Source organism: Penaeus monodon, chromosome 40, assembly GCF_015228065.2.
Source record: "Penaeus monodon isolate SGIC_2016 chromosome 40, NSTDA_Pmon_1, whole genome shotgun sequence".
NCBI lineage: Eukaryota > Metazoa > Arthropoda > Malacostraca > Decapoda > Penaeidae > Penaeus > Penaeus monodon.
In genome coordinates, this window is record NC_051425.1 from 28,478,055 (window position 1) to 28,485,858 (window position 7,804).

Consider the following 7,804-nt stretch of genomic DNA (forward strand, 5'->3'; position numbering starts at 1 on the left):
ATTATGATTAATTTTATTATTACTCATACTGTAAGCAATATCATGCATGTCCTCAAAAGATTTTTTTTTACAATATTATTTAAAAATTAAAATACAATCTTTGCTGTGCTAGCGTTTGCTTGGATTGTTAACCGGGCCATATTGGATTTGGCATTTTCTCTATCCATAATTTGCATTTTTTTCTATTAATTTAGGGAGGATGACAGATGAATCAATGAAATAATCGTGTGCTGCAACTAAAAAAGTATGATGAAGAAGAATGGGATTGCAGATAATTTGCTTTATGAAGGAAAAGCCCTCAATGCCATTGATGGCAAAGCTCAAGAGCACATGATTGGCTTTTAGAAGTTTGTTGATTTTGTTTATTTTTCACTTTAGCCCCTTTGTCCCCTGTGACCACTGTACGTCATGATGATTTTCACATCAGCTAGGGGATACCCCTTGCTGTCAGTTAAAAATTGTTGAAATCTCCATGATTTTCATCAGTTTACCTGATGCCAAAGGGTGCTATTAAATTTTTCTTTTCAGTTAGTCAGCAGTTTGGAATATTATCAGTACATGCAGCCTTATGCAAGACTCAAAATATTTTCTGTTCTCACATAAGCTTCTTTAATTTGTTTTAATTTTTATTCCAGAATAAAATGATTAGAAATGAGTTGACCTTAAATTTATTTGTAAATATAGGTGTGATTTAATACTACAAAAGATTATATATAGTGAAGGGAATCAATAATTCTATATATTCTCAGATACTGACGTTTGTGGCTTAATATTTGGTATTGACAACTTTTTCAATAGGATCCAACAGTTTTTAAGGGGTGGCATCGGCGAGAAATCCTACGGCAAATTTTGGGCACAGGCAGACAAAGTTGCTGATCGGTCTTTACCCCCTGACCGTGAATGCAATAAAGAAATTGTCAGGCGATATTCCTCCATGACTGATGCACTTTGTGAATTGAGGCAAGATGGGAAAGGAACAACACCACAGGAAAGACTTGGAAACTTGCATTTTGAATCTCAGTTATAAAAATACTATCCCTCCCCCTCTCCCTTTCCCCTTTCCTCTTGCTCACCACCTCTGGGCCTCTTAGCCTCTTATCCTAGGGGTCGGCTTTTCGCGCCCCACCCAGGCACGAGAAGTTGCAACTTTTTGGCCTGGAGGTTACTGCTGTGGCTGGGCACCACGGTGGGTAAGGACTCGGTTCCGCTGAGTCACACCAGCTGGCACACGTGAGCGAGTCGGCATTTCTTCCTTTTTGGAGTCCATGGATCTTGGGAGATTTAATGACCTTTTGATCTCATTTTCTTAATCAAGGATGCCATTAATTGAATGAAAATAGCAACTGACACCCAATAGGATTACCCAGTTGGCTAAAACTCGCAGCGAGGGGGGATCGTTGCAGTAACATTTCTCATATACGATTTTGTTCCCCGACCTACTTTGTACCTTCATAGCTGTAAAAATTTTTGGTGTAGAAGAAACTTGATTTTTTGGTCTCATTTTTCATTTACCGACTAACCTGGGTGCCACATTTTGGAAATTTTAAGGCACCTTGTATGAAGGCATGTTATTTTTTGAGAGTTTACCCATAAATCTTGGGATGCAAACTTAGACTCTCCCTAGCTGGAATATGGATAAAGGTTTTTGTATTGTGGGTTTTTTTTCCAAAGGGTTTTTACCTTTGGGACGAGCCTGCATCCATATTTCAGACCCTTTCCCCATACTAGTGTTCATCTGGCCCCTGGGGATTCCATCCATCCCCAATTTGGTTGGGATGCCAGTCTGAAATGATGAGCAGGGGTACCTTTTTCCACTGCCCCCCCAGATTCAATGTCTTGTTCCAATTCCCTCAGATTTGTGTTTAAGTCTTTATAAAACACAACCTATTTTCCCTTTTTGGATGCAAAGTTGCATGAGAAAGAGAAAATTTTTGGGACAAAAGGGTTTCGATTTATATGGGGGGTTTTTGGGCCTACCAAAAAAAATATTATGTCAGTTATTTTGTTTTTTAACTAAAATTTTTTGATTTTTTGTGTTTAAAAATTTTTTTGCTGTTTTTTCTTTGTTTTATTTTCAGTTAGTATTTTTGGCACCAGATGGATTTTTGAATAAATCAATAATCCTCCCCCCCCCTCCCCTCTTTCCTTCGTTCATTCTCTTTCCCCCTCTCCCCTCTCTCTTCCCCTCTTCCTCTCTCTCTCTTCTCTCTCTCCCCTTCTCTCTCTCCTCCCTCCCCCCCTCCCTCCCTCCCCCCCCCCTCCCTCCCCCTCCCCCCCCTCCCCCCCTCCTCCCTCCCCTCCCCTCCCCTCCCCTCTTCTCTTTTTTCCTGCTCCCCTTTTTCATGTTTCCCCCCCTCCCCATTCCTTTCCCTCCTTTTTTTCCCTCTACCTTCTTTTGGTATCTCTCCCTCCCCCCCAAGTTTTCGAAACCCAGAAAATATGTGTTATGAAAAATAAAAAATTTAATTCACAGGGCAGAGCTTAGCACAACATTGGGGAAAAAGCTGATGAACGAGTGGGCAAATTTTAAGAGCTGTAAGCAATGGGAGCGTAGTGGGGTTTAGCAGCCAGCCCTACCGTTGCTGACGACTGGAGCGGGGGACAGCGTTGGGTTTTAAAAACCCTTTATTGGGGGGGTAAAGGATTGGGGCAACAAGCCCTTTGGTCTAAATTTTGGGGGGAAAGGGAAGAGGGTAAAAAATGTTTTCTTGGAAAATTAAATTTTTTTAAAACTCTTTTCCGTTTCTAAGTTCAAATTAGTTTTTTTTTTAAAATGAAAAGAGCTGCTGTTGAATTTTAAAAGCATTTGATTTTAGCTTTTATTTCAGGTGTATTGAATAAATTTTTAGATAGAGCCCCTAAAAAGAATAGATCAATTATGGGAATTGACAATTAATGCGGGTTTACAGGTACAGATGGTGAGGGGTGAAACGCAGTTGGGAAAAAATAAGAGTAAGGCAAAGAAAAGGGAATTGGGCAGTTTTGGGAATTATTTGACCAAATTCCTGTATAAAGCTATTAGCTAGGTTACTTGATTTGGTAAGTAAAGGAATATCCCACTGTAATATAAGAGATTTAAGTATTCACTACTCAGTTTTTTCTTTTGGTCAAGAGACTTTTGGATGCCAGGGAAAAGGGAACTAAGTAAGCTTAAAGCCAAAAGTTGAAAAGGAGAGATGTCTTTGGGATATTGGCACTACTATGGAAAGAAGTTATATAATTAATTTTTCAGGTTGCAGCAGGACTGACTGGCCCAGCACAGGCAGACATCCTTGCACTGTGTGGGTGAAGTTGATGGCCTCTCTCAACAACTATCAGAGATGTGTAGACGTGGACAAGGAGACAGTCCCCAGGCGCAAGCCATTGCCAGGTATAATGATGCAAAAACCTTATGATATTTTTGTTAGTGCAGTAATATTAATGTTATCAAATGACTATACGCTTTGAATGGCATCAATAGTTACTTATTTGATATTAAAAAACATTTCCATTATCCTTCTTTGTAAATGTGTCATACTATGTCTGATTAAAATTCTTAACCCAAAACTGACAGGCATGGCAAAGTGCATACATATCATACCCATTTTGTGTTTACTTTATAAATTTTTTTACACATGATGACTCTACTTGTACTAAGTCACCAATGAGCCAAGTACTACTTACTCACCCATTTACCCCTTTTTCCATGATTTTTGAAAATATTTGTTCTTATATTGGCACTACTAATGTCAATAACATGTAATTATAATGTTTATTAAAAAAAAAAAAATAAAACCAATTTGATAGCATAAAAAAAAAAAAAAATCCTGCAAATTCAAGGAAAGGTGAAATCAGGTAAGGTCACAAGGTCTACTAATTGAAATTCTTCAAGGCCTAAGCTCTAGCAGAGACATAATCAAGTCAAGGTTTTTCGCTCTTGTATAAAAACAAAATTTATATCCATCCTTTCCTCCCCCAACACAACATATGTGCAGAGGCATTAAAAAAAAAAAAAAAAAAAAAAAAAAAAAAAAAAAAAAAAAAAATATATTATATTTTATATATATATATATATATAATAAATAAAATATATATATATATATATATATATATATATATATATATGTATATGTGTATATATATATAAATAAAATATATATATATAATATATATATTATATATATATATAATAATATTATAATATTGTTATGTGTATGTATATGTTAATTAATGTGTATGCATATGTATTTATATATATATATATATATATATACATGTACCTGTACATGTACATGTACATGTACATGTACATGTACATTACATTATATGTATATATATATATATATATAATATATATATTTTATATATATATATTTTATATATTTTATAAAATTATATATATATATATATATATGTTTGCTTTGTGTAATTCCCTAAGGACAACAATTTATAAGAATAAATAGCTAGGATTTTTTAAAGCCAAATACTTTGTATCATACCAGTATTGAAGAGAAAATATATTAATTTAGAATGGTATTTGTTAATAAAGTTCCTATTTTTTTAGGGCTCTTTCTACAAAGCTACAGGAAATGAAACATAAGATTCAAACAGCTGTTGTGGACCGTGTTGTTGAAGATTTTGTTGACATCACTACTCCCCTAAAGCAGTTCACTGATTCTGTTCTTGCACCAGAAGGTAAGAGTATACATATAAGAGTCCATTATTTAGCCTTCTTGAACTCATATGTTTACTCATCTGTTTGATTGTTGGAAAAAGTTTAAATTTTTATGACTGTTATTATTTTTATTAATGATATTATGATGACAGTGGTAATGTTACCAGCAGGAATAGAAATAGTGATGATACCAAAGTAGTTTCCAACTCTTATTGTATTGTTGATAATGGGTTTTTAATGTAATTTGTTTTAGGGCATTATAATAAGGTGTTAAAATTTGGGTATGATTCTCCATTAGATATAAATATGTGTTGTACATGGAGAAATGTTGCAGTAAGATATAGAATATAGTTTTATATCAGTGACACCTATGGACACTGCAAAAGATAAGGATATTATATGATAGTACACACACAGAAAAGTTAAAGAAATGGTTCCAATAAGCTAATTTATCAAAAGTTTTTACCCATAAGGATAACAAGTATATATTGATTTTTTTTTGTAACACTTGCTTGCAATACACGATTTTAATGCTCTTGGATATTCAGAAAATTCATGATATTCATTTTCGTTGTTAAACCTAACCTGTAGTAACCTGATTATGTATATTAAGGTCTATTTCAGTAAATAAGTTGTTTTATACTCTTATGTACAAAACTGGAATGTGATTATACTGAAGGATAAAAAAAAGGGTTTTTCTTCATTTTTGCAAAACTCATATTTTACAAAAAAAGAAATTGCAGTTCTATAAAGGCTGGTACTCCCAACACCTGGTGCTGTGCCCAAATTGGCTTCAGCACCCGGAGCCATTACCAAATCAACCATGATGGGGAGCCTCGTGTCATCCATTTGTACAATTTGAAGCATTTTATTTTGACTCAGAAAAACATTTGAGCTGTTACACTGTACAAGTTGACTCTACACCTTATCCAAAAGGGGAAGATAATACTAATGAACAGATCAAACAAAATAAAACTACAAATTTTTGGACTTTAACCCATTATTCCCCAGTCGAAACCCCTAAGAGAAATTAAGCTCTGGTGATTCTGGCATGGGAAAGACAGTGGGCGCGGGAGTCCGCTGCATTAAGCCGAACGCCCCGCTCCACGCGCTCTGACGTGTTGCCGCACGTACAAGCTGAACCTGCCAACCATGGGGTTTTGGGCTATGATGTACTATCACGTCACCTGGCAGGAACGGGTTAATTTATCATATCGTTGAGAACCCTGAACATTTTTTGGATCAAAAGTCTCAGAAAAGTGATATATAAATGAAAGTATATATTAGAGCCCTTTGAAAGTTTTAATGATAATTGAATATATTTATGTATGAAACTCTCATCACAATTACTGAAAAAGAGGGGATAAACAGCTGAAGGAATCTCTGTAGAGCCTGTAAGGTTTCAGAAATAAATTTTTGAATTTGGGAACCATTGTTTCCAATGGCTTAGTGTTAACTTGGCCTCAAGGTAAACAGCAAAAATGATGATGATGAAAAAAGTGATGATAGAAAAATAATTACTAATTTGTAATAATGATGAATGATAATTGCAGTAAAAATTAATTAGTTATACAAATTTTGAAAACTACCCAAGAATCAAGGAATGTGGGAAACAGTAATTGATGTTTCCAGCAAATTTGTTTATAAGTATCCATATCTTGACAAGTTTTTTGACTCCTTTGTAACCTTATATTTAGATTATTAAAAGCTCACCCTCCTGTATAATAGGTACTCCTGGCCGTGAACAAGCCTTTGACAACAGAGCTGCTTAACCTGGCTAATTTCAGCAACAGAGCAGCCAAAACGCCCTAATGGTTGCTGCAGGTAGTTCTGGTGGAAAAAAGAAATTGACAAAGCTCTTTTAGCATCATCTGGGGAAGTGAGTATATTTTTGAATTTTAAAATAACAAGAAAGTGTTTATTTGTGTTATTTGATTTTATTTATCTTTCAAGAGTATACTTTTTATCATAAAACTAGTGATATATATTAATTTTTTTTAGGTGGAAAGTCTGACCCCGCGTTGGTTGCAGCAGGACGAAATTCGCATGACATATCCCACAACAAGGCAGCAGATGAACATTTTGAGAATCTGCGCAGACAATATGCAGAGAGAAATCCAAAAAGTGAGAGACCTTCCAGATGAAGCAACAGATTCTGCTGCTTTTATTAAAGCCTCAGGTAAGTAAAAAAGATGTTTAGATTGATATCAGTCATGAGAAACATACACATTAAAACACATATTCATTTTTGTGGCCTATTGCAGAATGTGTGCACATTTTTAGAATTCACCATGGTCGGGGAGAGTCTGTCAAAAGTGGCAGGATTGTTTGCCAAAAACTTTTATGTTATAAATGAAATCTGTGTAGTGTTCATTGATATACTGGTACTGTTTTTTTTTTAAACCAACCCACAATATCACCTCCATACCCTTGCTTCTATGTCAGTCCTCCTCTGCCCGAAAGGAAATACAGTCATGTATTCCTATCTCTAGCTTCTTGTGAGTAAAGGAAAGCAAGTGTGAAAAATTAATTTTGGTACTGTACAAAGTGTTTAATCAGCTAAACTGATTATGATAAAAATATTTTATGTCTTTAGTTATATATTCACTGTAAATCTCTCCCATTTTGGGACAAACCCCATAGAGATACGCACACACACCACACACACACACACACACACACACACACACACACACACACACAAAACACACACACACACACACACACACACACACACACCACACACCTCTCTCTCTCTCTCTCTCTCTCTCTCTCTCTTCTCTCTCTCTCTCTCTCTCTCTCTCTCCTTTCTTTCCCCTCTCTTCTCCCCTCACCCTCTCTTACCTCCACTTACCCCTACTTACCTACTACCTTTATTGGAGTATACATGTATAAAGTAAATATACACATGTTGCTTGTGCAATTACCTATTTTTATATATTTTGTACATCTTAAAAGTTGAATAATGAATTTCCCCTTTGCAGAAAATCTGATAAAGAAACACACTGCTGCCTGTGAGTCATCTATTGCCACACATGGAACCACAGTCAATGGTGGACAACACAAGTGCCATTGCCCGTCTTGCCAATCGGGTACTAATGGTAGCAAAACAAGAGGCTGATAATTCTGAGGATCCTGGATTTGTAGCAA

General features: G+C 35.5%; 1 protein-coding gene across 1 annotated transcript; it reads left to right on the forward strand.

Moving 5' to 3' along the window:
* Window positions 1–3,231: 3,231 nt before the first annotated feature.
* On the forward strand, window positions 3,232–6,514 carry LOC119597793 (vinculin-like). The gene is made up of 3 exons (XM_037947429.1): window positions 3,232–3,370; window positions 4,544–4,674; window positions 6,383–6,514. The coding sequence occupies exons 1-3, from the start codon at window positions 3,321–3,323 to the stop codon at window positions 6,424–6,426; spliced, it is 225 nt and encodes a 74-aa protein (XP_037803357.1). The 5' UTR covers window positions 3,232–3,320; the 3' UTR covers window positions 6,427–6,514.
* Window positions 6,515–7,804: the final 1,290 nt, after the last annotated feature.